The sequence below is a fragment of the Schistocerca serialis genome, chromosome 3 (genome assembly GCF_023864345.2).
Source record: "Schistocerca serialis cubense isolate TAMUIC-IGC-003099 chromosome 3, iqSchSeri2.2, whole genome shotgun sequence".
Taxonomy (NCBI): Eukaryota; Metazoa; Arthropoda; class Insecta; order Orthoptera; family Acrididae; genus Schistocerca; species Schistocerca serialis.
The window spans coordinates 286242364-286257771 of NC_064640.1; the positions used below are offsets into that span (position 1 = coordinate 286242364).

At 43.2% G+C, this 15408-nt stretch overlaps 1 protein-coding gene across 1 annotated transcript in view; it reads right to left on the reverse strand.

Moving 5' to 3' along the window:
- Positions 1–15408, reverse strand: part of LOC126471589 (vacuolar protein sorting-associated protein 26B-like) — a 210482-nt gene that overhangs the window by 32916 nt on the left and 162158 nt on the right. Inside the window, exons 3-4 of the mRNA XM_050099825.1 lie at positions 774–1006; positions 355–519 (exon numbers count right to left, since the gene is read on the reverse strand). Of these exons, the coding sequence (XP_049955782.1) occupies positions 355–519; positions 774–1006 (398 nt within the window). The remainder of the gene's footprint in view (positions 1–354; positions 520–773; positions 1007–15408) is intronic.

The following is a 15408-nucleotide window of genomic DNA, read 5'->3' on the forward strand; positions in this document are numbered from 1 at the left end:
AAATCCCTGACCCCGCCGGGAATCGAACCCGGGAACCCGGGCGTGGGAAGCGAGAACGCTACCGCACGACCACGAGATGCGAGTGACAAATACACAGACTTCGTTGACATAATGTGAAGTTATTGCAAGTTGTCACACAGGCTTATTAAAAGAGCCACAAAATGTTATTTGAACCTTTGTAAATTATGCTGTTTTAATTAGGTAAAAAACAGACAAAATGTTAGTTGTTCTTTCCAGAAGCATTATTTTACCCTAAGACGTCACATTATTTTAGCTGTCTCTCAACTCAAGTTTTATATACATGAGCAATGCGAGGATACAAGGTTCTCAAATACACCTTCATACATAACTTACTTTGATTTATTGTACTCAAATTCTATATGTAAGCAGTCTTCTATGCCAACTTCCATTTTTATGCTGTTGTTCATTTCTGGGTAGCAAGATAAGGTGTGAACAACAATATCCATTTCCTTAATTATGTCTGAAAGCCTTCTCACAATAGTAACTCTCAAAAAATACCTGTAACAGAAGTGATATTAACATTATGTCAGTGAACTATAGGAAAAAATCTGAATTTAGCCCCATGACATCAAAAAACTAAAGTACAAACAAATAAAAAATTGACATTATTAGCTTGTATAGATGGTATTCATGGTTCTGTCCACTTAGTAGAAAATCTTATTACTTTATGATCGTATTACATCACGAAATTTTGAGACATTTCATTAACTCTTTTGAAAATAAATACAATAAATAACTTAAAATCATCTTACCGAAGTCGTACATTTGAACCAGTGTACGACTCTAAAGGCTTTTCAACGTTAAGGAACTCAAAAGCATAGGACATATTTTGCATAAGTTCACCAGGACAAGCTAGTTCTTTGACTAGAGATGTGAATTCATGATGATTGCCTCTGACATAATAGAGTTCAATCTGACCAATGAATTCTATTTTTATTCCTTGGTGTTCCAGCTTTGATCCATACTTTTTCAGGGTTACATTCACCTAAAAACAACAAAAGAATCTTGTGAGAATGTGTTAAATATACTGGGACATTTATACTCACTATTCACGACCTACAAATAAACAATAACTTATGCAAAATTTTATCTTCATATTGATGTAACTTCAATCTGTCTTCTTTCTTTGTTTCCTATTTTTACAGTGCTCCAGCTTCTCCCAAATTGTCTTTTCCTTTCTTCTGTCCATTTTGTGTCCAATTTCTTATACATGTATATAAATTGGTATTCACACATTTTTTTAAGGTAACAACAACCACTCTCTATGTTTGTGTTATGCTTTCTACTTTTAATTCTTGTTATCTTTTTTACTGCGGAATACCATAGTTCACAAGTCATTCACAGTTTCAAATGAAACTGGAATACAGTGTTCCAGAAACACAAATACACAACAGATTTTACAGCTGCTACTTGCTGTTGGTTACATACTCCACATTCAACAACACAAAGATTTAACTTCTGCTACTGATTATTTTGACAACAAAATATCCAACTTAATACCTTTCAAATAGCTCCAGTATTATTGTGGTATTTACACATGTGTTATTGTAGTTGCAAACTCCCTAAATAGTCAAAGATCCTACATTTATGTAAACAGAATTTCTCACATCAAACACAAGGCTGAAGAAGTTTTCTGTCATTCTGCCTGTCATGTAATGACACCAGCAGCAATCTGCAGGACCTACTGCCACCTTAAAAAAATAGGTGGTGACAAAGGGCGATTTGTGGGCAAGGCACTGAGGAAGAAGAGGAAGTTAGTATAATGTTGCAATGATGTCAAGGTCATTAAAAGCAGCTCTGGGTCTTTCAGAAGTGATACTAGACAAAAGAAAACCCTCAGTAGGACCTTAACAATTTTAGTGGTGGTTTGTCTGGACACTGAAACTATCTTTGTTTTAGTTGCATAATGGAAAGAGCATAAGTAACAAAACACAATGTGCCAATGTGAGACTGGGCAGTCAACAGGTAAAAAAAAAAAATCAAGCACAAAAAAAGACTACATTGTATATGCACACCAACTTGAGTGGGGTCAAGAAGTCGTTCCGATGAAGTAGAAGAGGGATCAAAAGAGCCAGGCAGAGGGAGGGAGCATAGGACGGTAGGATAGCTGGAAGCTGGCAGAGAGTTGTGTGTGGCCCACAATGACACACAGCAGTGGATTGGAAGGTTGAGCAAGTGTAGTAACCCACCAGTTACTACACCTACAGCCCACAGTGGTCTTAAGTCAGGGTACTACAGCAAGCACAGTGTGTGCTAATATTCAAATGATGTTCCCACAACTACCTGAGGCCGCCACTAGGGGCAGCATGGTCACCGACTCATCACCAGATTTGCTGCGTGCAAGCAGCACTATACCAGTGATATCTGATGAGGACAGCATCGCTATATGGGCTTGCAAGGGCCTCCGGACCCTCAGTTGTTAAATGTTTTCGAGACATGTAAACTACTTTAATTGTATTCTTGTTGATGTCAGTCCATGACCCAATAAATCTTATCTTTTTTACAGCCATGTGTTTCCTTGAGTTCCTAGTTAGAGCACAAGTAGCAACATCAAGGGTCAAATTTTCATGTGTTATGGGTTTGGTGGTTTTGCCGATGTTCGGCTCTTCCATGGAGATTCTACTCCAGTCACTTGTGCAACACCAGCAGGCACACATGGCTGTGTTGTAATGGTTGTTGACTATGTTGATCCAGGCTCAGCTGCTGGATTTTTCACATGTGGCCATCCTCCTCCCCCACCCCCACCCCCCCTCCAGCCCCCCATTTCCCGTGATGAATCCATGGAAGACTGGAACACTGACAAAAAGCAGCTTTGCCAACATTTTGTGACATTCTAGGTGGTTGATATGAAGGTTTATAAGACTCATACCCCCTCATATTTATCACTTACTGTGGCAGTTAGCTCCTCTGCAAGAACCAGCATTGCTTTCTTATGACAATATCTGTAGTTTGCTCTCCTCCTATCACTGCAAGTATATGCTTGTAGCAGCTGCACCATTGAATTCTATGAATGTCACAAACAGCTGCAGCAACTGTATTGAGCTTGGGCGTCCAAGCTCCACAGCCGCAGTCTTAAGTGTTGGTTCATCATGGATAAGACTCAGGAGTCTTATGTGCACACCATAGTCACAGAGGCAATTATTTGTTCGGCTCCAGATAACAAGGTGTGTTGGTGGGCCCTTCAGTCTGAGAGCCCTATGTTAGCATTTGTTTTGAATACCAAACAGTTGTTCAAGGTTTCCTGCATGGTGGGCTGCCAATTAGAGGTTTGGAGTGATGTCATCATTGTTGACAAGTGGTGGGCCTCTTGCCACAAATGTAAAAAAAGATGTCATATAGCAGTGGTATGTCCATCTCTACCGTCTATCCTCCTCTTCTTCCCCCACCCCAAGGAGTCATTGCCAAAATCAATGGACGTCTATATTCATACTGTTTCATTGTTATGTTCACTGTTCTGTTCACGGCTGTAAGCAGGCCAGACCAAACTTTTCATTGAAGTATGGGTGACAGATAAGCCATAAAGCCTACAAGTGGACACAGGGGCCACTGCCTCTCCCCTCAATTCACAGTAGTACACCTGGCAAGGGTCCCAACCATTGGCATGCACAAGAGTTGGTCGGTAAGCTAGCATAAACAGCAGATTCCAATTCATGGTCAACACAGTTTACAAGTCAGCTTTCCATCCCATTACATACTTAGTGGTTAACAATGTGAGTACTAAAAATTTCTTTGATCTAGATGTCTTTGCTACTTTTGGCTTTTCTACTCCAGATGCAGTGCATCTGGTGTCAAATCAAGTGCCTTATCATGAATTGGATTCCTTGTGTTCCGAGTTTTTGGATCTGTTTGCCCCAGAGTTAAGTTTTGCTTTTTCTGTGTGCAAACTAGCCACATCGAGCTCAGCAGCATGTTCAGCCACCGTGTGGTCAATTTTGCTCTCAGTCTTAGTTTAGTGGCAGCCATTCATTTGGGTGGACAGCTTCGTGGTGGTCGAATCCACATAAAAGTATGTGGTTACGTGATGTCACTCTGGGGTGATGCTGGGTAATGATGGAGATGCTCCTCTGCATCCAGTTTACAGGGATGATCATAGGATTAGGGGCACACATGTACAGCGACACACACTTTATTGGGGCTTCGACTACCTTCGTGCCAAGAAATGGGCAACTTCCTATCCAAAATCCTTCCCACCTCTCACAAAATGGTATTACATCACTTACCCAATCTACAAAATATCCCGGTTTGCCCACATGCTACATTTAAACGTGACCCCTTTACTAGACAGGACACACTCCTGTGGAAAACTCATGTCAAAGACCTGGCCTATGTACCGACACAGTCTCATGTAGGCACACTACCAAATAGCAGTTCATCCTAATGAGTGGCCACTGCCAACTGTGGCAAATAGCAAAATTGACCATCTAGCTGGGGAACACACTGCTGAGTTAACCACGATTTCAGTGGTGGCTTCACAACCTCCGTCACTTGGATACCACCTCCTCCTCCTCCTCTTCCTCAATCCCTCTAATATCAGTTTCTCCAAACTGCGAAGATGGAATTTGTCCTCATAACACATCCTTCAATTCCACAATCCTCCTGGCTTTAATTTCAGCTAGTCCTTGTCCCACACCCACTTCCATCCCCTACTCTACACTCCCCACTTCACTTGTTCTACACACACACACACACACACACACACACCACACACACACACACACACACACACACACACCTCCGAAGTCTCCTTCTTCCTCTGTTCTATCTGCGCCTCCCAAACCATTCCTCTACATAATTATCATCCATACATGGCTCCCCCACTGGCACCAGGACGAGCTCATCTTTGTCACATTTCTATACTATCCACTCACTGCCTCCTCTTCCCAGCTAACAGCTACCCTTCCCAGCCAACAGCTAACATACCGTCTGACTCTCCCAGCCGTCAGCCACATTTGCCTCCCACACTATGTCCTCCACCTCACCTCACCTCACCTTTCTCCTTTGCTCTTACCACTTGACACCACCTTACCCACTCAAGCTCCACTGCCAATATGATGTAGTTGGCCAGAACAGTGTAGCCATGATAGTTTTTGTGTATTCTATTAGCTCTGAAGGACAAAGTCCAGAACCTTAGCTACATTTTTCATCTCATTAATGTGCAAATCAGCCACATGGCATCTCATATGTTGTTGCTTTTACTACTTCCATTACTTACATTCTCAACAGGACTTCCAATTATCATACTTGGATTAGATACGTTCATTCAAAACTTTCTATTTCTTCATTCAGAATATCCTAGATCTGATACCATTTAATAGTTTAGATGAGTTATGAAAGAAGCGCACATCACTTCTATTTCCCATTTAGTTAGGCTGTACAAGGAACTATGTGGTGCACCTAACATTAAAGCAGACAGTAGTACCTCAGTTATGTCATGCTAGGCCAGTACCATTTCTTCTCAATAACGATAATTTGCACTAGACGACTTATGAGGATTAAAATGGTGAGACACGGAATTGAAAAACTCCTCTTGTATGCAAATCGAATGTGTCACTTAATTTCATCCTGTTAGGTTGGTTAGCTGATTTGAGGGATGGGACCAAACAGCGAGGTCACCAGTCCCATCGGATTAGGGAAGGATGGAGAAGGAAGTTGGCAGTGCCTTTTCAAAGGAACCATCCTGGCATTTGCCTGAAGCAATTTAGGGAAATCAAGGAAAACCTTAATCAGGATGGCCAGACGCGGATTTCAACCATCATTCTCCCAAATGAGAGTCCAGTGTGTTAATCATTGCACTACCTTGCTCAGTTTTCATCATGTTATTTGAAATATTATTCCAAAGATGAGAACACTCAATAGCAACTGAAGAGATAGTCACAGTATTTAGTAGAGCATCTCAATACACAGATTTAATAATTGATATTGTTAACTTCTAAAGTATGGGAGCACGTCTGTACATACTGTCTGAAGGGCATCACGTTTCGCTTATGGTGTATTCATTTGTTGAATCAAATCACAATTTCAACATTTCTGTCATTCTTCAGCACAATCAATTTGTGCCATTGCACAGACTAAATTTGTGTTAAAAATTATGTGAACTTTGACATACCACATCGCACTTCGCATATCCAAAGGAAGCGACAATTGAATCTTCCAACACAATGAACATAATGGGTCTCATGAGCATTTGTATATCAATCCACATGTGAGCCACCACAACTGATCTAATGATGTCTGTTATATTGATATTTTTTAAGTTTACTCTTTCTTCAGATTTGCAAAGTGGGACATGAGTATGCCACAGTTCCAGTCATTTATTAAATAAATTTATACAATGACGAATGTTGAAATTTGAACATCACTTAATAACAAAGGAAAGTCGTAAGAGAAACAGCAAGTGCTTAAAACATAACAAAGACAGACAGAAACCATCACACAAAAAAAGCTTTGAATCTACTTTTTCTACGAGTTTAATATGCTATATCTACATATACATCTGTATTTAAAAATAGAAAATGTCAAGATCTGTGCTCGCTGTGCATTGATGCAGAGAGAACTGATCACACTCAACAAATGTAAAAGGAATTGGACAAATTTCTACATACTGCAGGCCTTGTGGTCAATATGTTTGTGTCACAAAAGATGAGGGATGAGAAGAACCCACCACAGTTTGATAACAATATTAGAAAGTTACTACAAAAATAAAGAAAGCTGAATGGCACAATCAAACAAAATCTCTGCTGCTGAAGAACAGCTGAACTACATTGAAAAGTGCGTAAGACAGCTACGTATAAAGCGTTCAATGAATTCAAAAGTAGCACGATCATAGTTTCTACATATCAATTGCTGAAACGAAGTCATCTGTCTAAATGGCCACTGACCATGACACCATCCAGATGGAAGATGATAAAATGAAGCCTGAAATACTAAATTCTGTCTTCTGCAATTGCCTCACAAAAGATGACAATGCATTTCTTACTTTTGCCATCACACAGATGAAAAAAAGTGACCAATATAGAAATAACTGAACTGATAGTGAAAAGGCCACTGGTCCTGATAGGGCAAAATTTTATATCAAATATGCAGAAGAACCAACTCCTCTTCTTGGAACAGCTCACCATAGATCATCAATCACTAGAACAAAGTATGCCAGGGGACTGGAAAAAGGTGTATGTCATTCTTATGTACAAGAAGGTTATATGTCATTTCTATGTACAAGAAGGTTAGAAGGCAACATGTATCAAAATATAGACTTATCTCGCCAATGTCAACAAGTTACAGTTATTCTTTTTCATTTCTAGGATGGTAATTTTGTATTGAAGCCAAACTTATTTTTAGAAACTTCTTCACATAGCATACACCAAAAATGGATTATTCAAGTTATGGATCATCCACTAAAGAGGACACTGTGACTTAAAGGTATAATTTTTCATAGTTTTTGGATTTTTTTTGTGTACTTTTAATCTCTGAAATTATTGTGACATCTGCTTTTAATGGACTGAAACATTTAAATAATATGCTTGCAAAATGGTTACGAAAATTTATTAGAAAAAGCTTTACAAAAGTAAAACTATGCTGGTGACCATGTATTTCATGCAAAATTTATTTTGTCCAGAATTGCAGAAAGCTATTGTGCCCTCTTGCTATTCAAAGTTGGACCTTTAATTTGGTGTTTCAGCTTAGCACCCAAGGTTTCTGCCTCTAGATGCCAATCACTGTTGATCAAAACATGGTAAATAGTCCACAGAATAATATCTGGTATGCTCCACTGGTTTCAGTTCATTTCTATGCTTTGCACGTACATACAGATGGGTATGCTTCATTTGAAGATTTGCCTCTCTTCTTTATAGTCTGTTCACATGTCATAATCCACAATACTGCAATATACTTGTTCAACAGAGGCATTCGCTCCAAGACTTCAGAAAGAAATATGTTCTTCCAAAATGTTATTGCTAGTAAGTATCTCAAAATCAGCTCATAAACATGATTATTTCATCTAAATCTTCCTCCTTGAGATAACCCATTGTCTGGAGGAGTTCATCATTGCTGTCAGCCACTGAAGGAAAACTGATGTGATTTTGAAGTTCTTCAATATCAGATATCACCACTTTACAGAATTTCTAAAATCTCTTCCACAGAGAGTAATCACTAATAACACACTACTGTAAAAATGAGAGTGATGCTTAGAACCAGCACACAAGCAAAACATGGATTGTCATAGAAAACCAAAGCCGAGGCTGGCTAGAGACGCAATATGTCCATTGTCGTTAACGAATTTTTGAAACTTTGCCGTGGCAACTATAATTATGCTAACTTAAAATAGTAACTAGTTCTGAAATTATGGAAACCTCTTTCAACAGGAAAAAATATCAAAATTACATTGAACATTTAGAAGGAAAAAATGTATACAGTTCTAAAGGCTAAGTAGTTACATTCAGCCACAATCTTTGCACGACTGACACTTTGTGCATGTCTTGGAAATTCAAATGTTGGTCATTATATGACAGTGAGGTTGGTTTAAAAGAGGGCAGAAGGGACCAAATTACAAGGTCATCAGTCCCTTGTTCCTAATAAAACAATGCCACAAGTGTGAGAATAAAACAGATGAGACATATAACACAAAACGGAAAGAAAGGAAAAAATCATAAGAATGAAGGAAAGGCAACAAACACTAAAAGGAACCAGAGAGGAAAAGAAAACAACAGAGAGACGCTAGAAACAGATGAGAGTAAAACAAGAAAGCAGATTACAGTGGCTGCCCACGAAAATAAAAAGGAAAAGCCAGCCACTCTGCAACACATGAAACCTACACCCTAAAAGCCCTAGGGTGGAGAAGACAGAGGGGCAAAGATCAAATGATAAAATCCACTCTCACGAATAAAATGTAAAACTAAATCAGCCAATGAGGCATTGTCAGATAAAATGAGCAGCAACGAGTCCGGTAACCCAAGATTTCGTCGCTGGGCAGTCAGAGTGGGACAATGCACCGGAATATGGGCCACTGTCGACCAGGCGCCGCATCGACACTGAGGTGGGTCTTCACGGCAAAAGAGGTAACCGTGGGTCACCCAAGCGTGGCCAATACAGAGCCAGCAGAGGATAACTGATTACCTGTGCGCGGCCCGCATGGAAGACATTCGTAGTCTCCTTAATGATACACAGTCTGTTGTGCGTACTGTTATGCCAGTCTGCCTCCCAAAGCTGAAAAACGAAGCGGCGTAAGTCAGAACGCAGGTCAGGTTTAGAAATGCCCATCCTCAGAAGCGGTTTCCGTGTAGCCTGTTTGGCCAGCCTGTCGGCAAGTTCGTTGCCTGGGATGCCGACGTGTCCTGGGTCCACACAAACACCACTGAACAACGGGACCAGTCCAGGGCACAGATGGACTCCTGGATGGAAGCCAACCAAGGATGGCGAGGGTAGCACTGGTCGTTAGCTTGTAGGCTGCTCAAGGCGTCAGTACACAGAAGAAACGATTTCTCAGGGCATGAACAGATATACTGAAGTGAGATATGGCCACCAGCTCTGCAGTGAATGCACTGCAGCCATTGGGCAAGAAATGCTGTTCAATATGGCCTCTGTGGAAAAGGCGAAGCCAACATTGCCATCAGCCATCAAGCCGTCAGTGTAAGCCACTTCAGAGCTCCAGAACACTTCAAGAATTGAGAGGAAGTGACAGCGGAGAGCCACAGGGTTAACGGAGTACTTAGGACCACGTGAAAGGTCCAGGCGAAGCTTCAGCCTACAGCTACACCATGGAGGTGTACGTGAATGGAACTCGAGGCTAGGTGGTGAAGGGAAGGACTCCAGTTCAGTCAAAAGCGATCGCATGCGGACTGCAATCGTTAGCCGTGAATTGAGCCACCTATGTGGGAGGTGAACTGCCATGGTTGGTAATTACAATGTTCAGGAGAGCTATGATTGTGTGCAACGTACCTGGCGAGCAGTTGTGCGTCTCTGATCTTCAATGGAGGGACTCAGGCCTCCAGCAGTACATTTGTCACTGGACTCGTCCTAAAAGCTCCTGTCGCTAGTCGAACTCCGCAATGGTGCAATGGGTCGAGCAAATGCAATGCTGAGGGTGCTGCAGAACCATAAATCACACTCCCATAGTCAAGGCTGGATTGAACAAGGGCTCTGTAGAGCTGCAGCAGCGTGGAGCAATATGCACCCCAGTAGGTGGTGCTCAGGCAGCGGAGGGCACTGCGGTGCTTCCAACACATCCATTTAAGGTGACGTAGATGAGGAAGCCAAGTCAAATGAGCATCAAAATCCAGACCTAAGAATCGATGTGTCTCCACTACAGTGAGTGGATCGTCATTAATGTATTAAAGTGCTGGTTCTGGATGAATGTTATGATGCTGACAGAAATGCATGACACACGTCTTAATGGCAGAAAACTGGAAGCCAGGGGCTAGAGCCCATGACTGTGCCTTGTGTATGGCTTCCTGCAGGCGACACTCAGCAACTCCAGTACTGGAGCAGCAGTACGAAATGGAGAAGTCGTCTGCATACAGAGAAGGTGAGACAGAGGGGCCTGACAGCTGCTGCTAGACTTAATGGCCACTAAAAATAGAGAGTCACTCAATACAGAGCCCTGCAAGACTCAGTTCTCCTGGATATGGATGGAACTAGAATAGGCACCAACTTGGACATGGAAAGTACAGGACGAAGGGAAGTTTTGGATAAAAATCGGGAGGGGCCCCGGAGACCCCACTCATACAATGTGGCAAGGATATGATTTTGGCAGGTCGGGTTGTATGCTTTACGTAAGTCAAAAAAGATGGCAACCACGCGTTGGCGTCTGGAAAAGGCTATGAGGGTGGTAGACTCGAGAGACACAAGATTACCAGTGGTAGAGTGACCCTGGCAGAAGCTGCCCTGACATGGAGCTAGTAGGCCATGTGATCCTAGGACCCAACCCTACCGTCGACACACCATACAATCCAGCAGCTTACAAAGAACATTGGTGAGGCTGCTGGGCTGATAGCTATCAACATAAAGCGGGTTTTTACCAGGTTTGAGCACCGGAATGATGGTGCTCTCCTGCCACTGCGATGGAAAGACGCCATCGCACCAGATCCGGTTGAAGATGACGAGGATATTTCGCTTGTAGTCAGATGAGATGTTTTTAATCATCTGGCTGTGGATCCTATTAGGCACAGGAGCTGTGTCCAGGCAATGTGCAAGGGCACAGAGGAACTCCCACTCTGTAAATGGGGTGTTATAGGATTCACTGTGGCATGTAGTGAATGAGGACTTTCCCTTCCAGCTGCCATTTGAGAGTACAAAAGGCTGTAGGGTAATTCTCCGACGTAGAGGCTCAAGCAAAGTGCTCGGCAATCACATTAGCATCAGTAGATAATACACCATTTATGTTAACATCGGGAACACTTGTTTGAGTGTGGTACCTGAAAAGATGTTTGATCATTGCCCAGACTTTGGAAGATGACATATGGCATGCAATGGTCGAAACATATCTATCCCAACACTCCTGCTTCTGTTGTTTGATAAGTTGGCGAATGCAGGCATGGAGCTGTTTAAAAGCTACGAGGTGCTCCACGGCAGGGTGCCGCTTATGCCACTGTAGAGCTTGCCGATGCTCCTTAATTGCTTCAGCGACTTCCGGTGACCACCAACTGACTGCCTTACGCCAGGGGCACCCTAAAGAGCGAGGGATCACGTTTCATGCCACAGAAACAATTGTTGTAGTCACCTGCTCAACCATCACATCAATGTTACCGTGTGGGGGAGATTCAATGGTGACAGCAGAGGTGAAAGTTTCTCAGTCCGCCTTGTTTAAAGCCCATCTGGGCAGGCGACCGTGGGCCTGATGCCGGGGCAGTGACAGGAAGATGGGGAACTGGTCACTACTACACAGGTTGTCACATGCTCTTCAGTGGATAGATGAGAGAAGTCCTGGGCTGCAAATTGATATATCAATGGCCGAGTAACTACCATGAGCCACACTGATTTGTGTGTCGGCCCCAGTATTTAAGAGGCAGAGGTCGAACTGAGACAGAAAAATTTTGACGTCTCTGCCTCTGCCAGTAAGCACGGTGCCGCCCCACAAGGGGTTATGGGCATTAAAATATCTCCCAAAAGCAGGAAAGGTTTAGGGAGTTGACCAATCAGTGCAGCTAATACATTCAGGGGTACTGCACCAGCTGGAGGAAGATATACATTGCAGACTGTTATTTCCTGTGTAGTCCTTATTCTCACAGCCACAGCTTCAAGGGAGGTTTGAAGGGGCACAGTGTCACTACAGACTGAGTTTAGGACATAAACGCAAACTCCACCTGACACTAGACAATAGTCACTACGGTTCCTGTAATATCCCTTATAGCCGCAGAAGGAAGGGGTCCGCATTGCCAGGAACCAGGTTTCCTGGGGGGCAATGCAGATAGCAGGTGTAAAGCTTAACAGGTGCCGTACGTCAGCCAGGCGGTGGAAAAAACTGCCACAGTTCCACTGGCGGATGATGTCATCGTGGGACTGGGAAGGCATGGATATTCAGTGAGGCAGTTTACGCCTCAGAGTCACCTGCTGCCACCAACTTATTGCCTGAGCAGTCTATATCCATTGTGTCTGAGGATCTGGCAAGATCTAGGTCCTCAGCGGACACCAGAATCTCCACCATATCCTCAGATGAAGAGCTCGCAGGTAGCAGTAGTGAGTGTGCCACCACAATTTCCTTGGTCTTAGAGACTGCTTTTTGGGTTTCTCTCGCTGCTCCTTGGGTTTCTGCAGCTGGGAGGACTTCACTGATTCAGTCTCCGGGACTGAGGATGAGCATGAAGCCCTAGGACCAGCTGCTTTTGGGTTCTTCAGCCACTGGCGGGTGTCGTCTTTCCCACTAGCAGAAACATGGGAAAGGAGTGACCAAAGGGACCCCTTCCTAGCGAGAGGAGCCTAAAAAGACTTATGCTTCTCCAGTTCAGAAGTGTGGACTGATATCCCCGATGGTTGTGGGGAGAGAGGGGGGGGGGGGGGGCTGTTGCTCCCGAAGTAGGTGCTTTAAGTGTTGGAAGTTCAGCCATATGTCTGCTCACTGTACTTCCAACATCACATGTCAAGATTGCAGACGCCCATCACTTCCCAATACTCCATGTGCCCTACTTCCCATCTGTGTCAACTACGGAGAGCACCATTTGCTTTGCTCGCCTGACTGCAGGATTCTCCAGAAAGAAGCAGGAGCAATAGGGAGGGAAATGCCCCCCCACCATCAAGGGGGCAGGTGTAGTCTCCCGGCTCTGAGAGGTGACTGGGGTTGGCGGAGCTGATGGTGCCAGAACTGTTGTAGCGGCGGCGTAAGAGGATTTCATACGTACATGATGCTGGCGTTCAAATTCTCTCTTAGCCTCAGTGTAGGTCAGTTGGTCCAGGGTCTGGTACTCCACAATTTTCCCTTCTTTCTGGAGAATCCTGCAGTCAGGTGAGCAAAGCAAATGCTGCTCTCCGTAGTTGACACAGATGGGAAGCAGGGCACGTGGAATATTGGGAAGTGATGGGTGTCCGCAATCTCGACATGTGATGCTGGAAGTACAGCGAGAAGACATATGGCCAAACTTCCAGCACTTAAAGCACAATATTGGGGGAGGGATAGGGCTTTACATCACAGTGGTAGACGATCACCTTGACCACCTCGGGCAATGCGTCACCCTCGAAGGCCAAGATGAAGGCACCAGTGGCAACCTGATTATCCCTCGGACCCCGGTGGACATGCTGGATGAAATGTACACCTCGCCAATCTACATTGGCGCGCAGCTCATCACCAGGCTGCAAAAAAAGGTCCCTCTGAAATATGATATTCTGGACCATATTTATTTAAGCTCTTAATGGGTGTAATGGTTACAGAAACATCCCCCACCTTGTCACAAGTGAGTAACGTCCATGAGTGGGCAGAGGATGCTGTTTTGATCAAGATTGACCCAGATCTCATTTTGGACAATACCTCCACCTCCTCAAAATTGTCCTCTAAATGCTCAATAAAAAACTGAGGCTTCATTTTCATGAAAGATTCCCCATCAGCTCTCGTACATACAAGGTACCGGGGCGAATAAGATACGCTGCCATCCTTAGCCTGACGTTCCTCTCATGGTGTGGCCAGGGAGGGGAATGATTTGGGGTCATAATTCTGTGCGTTGAATTGAGCTTGTGAATGCTTAGAGACTAGAGACTGCTTCATCGCATGTCTTCCGCCCTGACGCCACCCAGCTGCAGCAAAAGCCACCTGCTGGCAATTCTCCAAACTATACCCATGAAAACTGCGAAGTGATGCTGTGTTTCTATGCAACGTTTTGTTCATGGATGATGCATTATTCACCAATGTTGCACAACTTGTTCTTCATAATAAAGCCCTACTGGTCACTTCCATATATACTTTGGCTGAAAGGACTTGATAAACAACAGCCTCAGTCTGTCAATGCGTGGTGTGGGCTTTCCAAGAATCCCTTCAATGATCCTTGTTTTGTTGATGGAACTCTAAACAGCCACAAATAGCTATAGTTCCAAACAGATATGTTGCCTTGACACACACAAGACAATCCATGTGGTACCAACCTGACAGGCATCCCACCCATTCCATGCAAATATTTACTGATTTTTCTATGAAAACGTTTGGAGATTGTTGGATTTGTTGTTCAGGATACAAAAAATCATCTACTTGTCACACTTCTGGACCTGCATGTGCGGAAAATTTATACCCATGTTCTATAAGACCACACCGAAGATGCTTCAACACATGAAATGCTGTACAACACTTGCCTGTGCTGCAATAAGCCCAGATAAGATTCAGCAATCAGCATCGTCTGCTTGGAATCACTTTATGATGTATATCAACACTCAAGGTCAATACTTTAAGCATTTGATATGGCAGTCACAACAACAAACATACAAACTGTACTTCAGTTAACTTTTTGCTTCCATTTGGTACAACAGAGCAGATATTTGTGGGTCCTCTTCTCCTGTTGGCAGGGTGGTGGCATTCCGCACTTATCCTGATATTATTTTATAAAGTTCCACACAAGTTAAGTCGTTGAAGGCCTCGTTGGAAGGCTCTTTCCAATGCCAAAGGAAAAATTATACAGTTTATAAAAAGAGGTCAGTATCATAATTTGGCAACTACAAATGTAAAAAATTACTTGTGAATGTCAGGAAATTAGGCACACTGTCCACTACGACTCAACAAAAACTGAACCTTGACATTTGCTCCTTCAGAATATATTTTGGGTAGTCTGTCTTAGAAGCCTCAACCTGTGCAAATGACCTGTCAGACAATGCCTGTGGCTCTACAACACTGTTTGGAGATAACATAGATGTGTACACTATAAGGAAACATTACTGATGATCCGTGTGTGATGCAGCTGATCCTATACATAATGAAATCTAATG